Source organism: Echinops telfairi, unplaced genomic scaffold (assembly GCF_000313985.2).
Source record: "Echinops telfairi isolate 266 unplaced genomic scaffold, ASM31398v2 ScPeMD7_7469;HRSCAF=8507_0, whole genome shotgun sequence".
NCBI lineage: Eukaryota > Metazoa > Chordata > Mammalia > Afrosoricida > Tenrecidae > Echinops > Echinops telfairi.
Genome location: NW_022111372.1, coordinates 74299762 through 74302193, shown reverse-complemented (window position 1 = coordinate 74302193; position 2432 = coordinate 74299762). Strand labels below are relative to the sequence as shown.

Sequence of the window (2432 nt, the reverse complement as noted above, 5' to 3'; positions counted from 1 at the left end):
CTGCACCAACCATGCTTTTGGCAGCTCTGACCTCATGAATTAAATATTGCCATTTAGAAACCCCTAGAGCCTGCCTGGGTAATTACTCCTCCTCCTTGTGTATGAGGAGCGCACTCTCGCCCTGCATGGCAGCTAATGGCTCAGGGAAGTGATCACAGTTGTCGGCGTTGGCTAAGAGAGGACAGCTTGTATTAAATGATGATTGGGTTGCTCAGACAACAGCCCCACCAGGGCATGGCGAGGGCTGCAGCCGGCTTATAAAGAGCCCCTTGTTGGGGGGGTGAAGAGAGTATGCCACGTTAATAAAGAATATGCTAATTTAATTTTTTTTAAAGTCGTACTTGACCTTTGGAAAGTTCTTGAACTACTAAATGGGACTAACTACAATTTTTCAAACTTTCAGCCAGTGGTTTAAAGTACTTATTAATCATCACCTGCCTGAGGCTTGAGCGACTAACATCAGTTAAATTTTTAATGATGCTTTTTGTTTGTTTGTTAACAGGCAATACAGAAACGTGTAACTTAACAAACAAAAGTTGCCTTGTAACTATGCCAATAGATACACACATGCTCTTTTCATTATTGTGCTTGCCAAGAGGGAAACGGGCTACTCGTATACATCAATCTGCAAATTAGCTTTTTAAAATGTAAGATGCATTAGGGATATTTTCCTATAGCAGTACTACTGCTACTACTAATAACAATACTACTGCACTGTTCTTCATTACCACCTAGTACTTGTAAGTCCATTGTAGGGATAAGCTTCCATTTAGACAGACATTCTCCATGGTGACCATCTGAGTGGTTTCTAGTTTTTCCCTGTCGTACGAAATCCTGTCCTGTGTTTCCTTGCACGTATGTGCATGCTCTGGTGAGGATTTCTGCAGCTGCTGGGCTCAAGCAACGCACGTTTTACCTTTTACCAGCTGTTGGAGCTTGCAGTGGTTACACGTCTATTGCCAAGGCTCAGCCGAGCAAGCTTGATATGCAGCTGATGGGGCTGTTGTGAGGCTGTCTCCCACCTGCTCCTTCCCAGTGGGGTTCAGAGCAGAGTATTTTTTGGAGCAGGGTGGGGTGGGGAAGATGAGATGGTACTAACGTGATCATTTCCACCGAGAACTATGGACTGTGTTGGCTGGACCTTCTTCCCTGGACCTCCCCGTAAACCTGTTTTCCAACAACAAAATGTTCCTCTCTCCTGATCCCCACAGGCCAACTTTGACACGAACTTTGAGGACAGGAATGCGTTTGTCACAGGCATCGCAAGGTACATTGAGCAGGCCACAGTCCACTCCAGTATGGTAAGTCCATTCCGCACGACTGCTGACATGCTCCCCCAGGGTAGGAGCCCTGGGCAGCCTTCGAACACGAAAGGCTGCCACTAAGCGGTCCCAACCCCTCCTGCCCCAGCTAGACCCACCCTGTTCTAGACCCAAGTCCCTTCTGGTGCCAGGCTCTCACACCCCACCCAGTGCATACTGTTCTACTTCCTCTTCCCGGCTCTGCAAATCCAACTCACTGTTAGGGCCTAGCGTCAGCCCTAGTCTTCTTCTTTTTGTTTTGTTTTAAATACATCATTTTATCTTACAGCTCTTTTATCTTACATTTTATCTTACAGCTCTTACAGCTCTTATAACAATCAATACATCAGTTGTATCAAACATATTTGTACATATGTTGTCAACATCTTTTTAAAAACATTTTCTTTCTGTTTGAGCCCTTGGCATTAGCTCCTCTTTTATCCCTCCCTCCTCCACCCTCCAACCCTTATGGACCCCTGATAAATTATAAATTATTATTATTTTCATATCTTCCACCATAGTCCTGTTATTCTAAAGACAGCAGTGATTTCTCACTTCACTATAGCTTTTTGAATTAACATGAACATGTGAATAAAATCTTGCTTTGTTGTTTATTTTTTAGATTTCTGGGTGTATAGTAGTTTGTTGTTTGTTTGCTTGTTTGCTTTCTTTGAGTGAAGCAAAAAAGTTCCTCACAAACAGGGCCTGTGCCTTTAAAAGTAATAGTTAGGACCCGAGGAAGCTAGTGGCCTGCTTCATTCCCAAGTGGGGCCAGTTATTGTTTTTCTTTTGTAGTTTGAGTGTCCCACCCATCAGGGAAGGATCAGCCATGTGGGAATTCATTGATTTCATTCTCAGCTGCCTTTGAATTATGAAGAACTGGAGATTCCTCACTCAAAGGGGGGGGTTCCAAAAGTTCATGAAAGAAATCCCATTATCTTTTCATACACTATTCACATGAGCTTTTTGAAGGCCCCTCATCAAATCCTTCTTGGTTCTGCTGGTGGTTGAGTGGTGTTGGTTTGTTGTTTAGTTTTTATGATGTATCAGTTGTATACTAAAATCTTAACATAGCCACTCATTTATTCAATGCCTTTTGTGCCCCTTACTCACTCACTGCATCAAGTGGAC

The 2432-nt window shown here is 43.4% G+C and overlaps 1 protein-coding gene across 1 annotated transcript in view; it reads left to right on the top strand.

The window, feature by feature from the left end:
- Window positions 1–2432, top strand: part of CYFIP2 (cytoplasmic FMR1 interacting protein 2) — a 132139-nt gene that overhangs the window by 9703 nt on the left and 120004 nt on the right. Inside the window, exon 3 of the mRNA XM_045284704.1 lies at window positions 1212–1301. Coding sequence (XP_045140639.1) covers window positions 1212–1301 — 90 coding nt within the window. The remainder of the gene's footprint in view (window positions 1–1211; window positions 1302–2432) is intronic.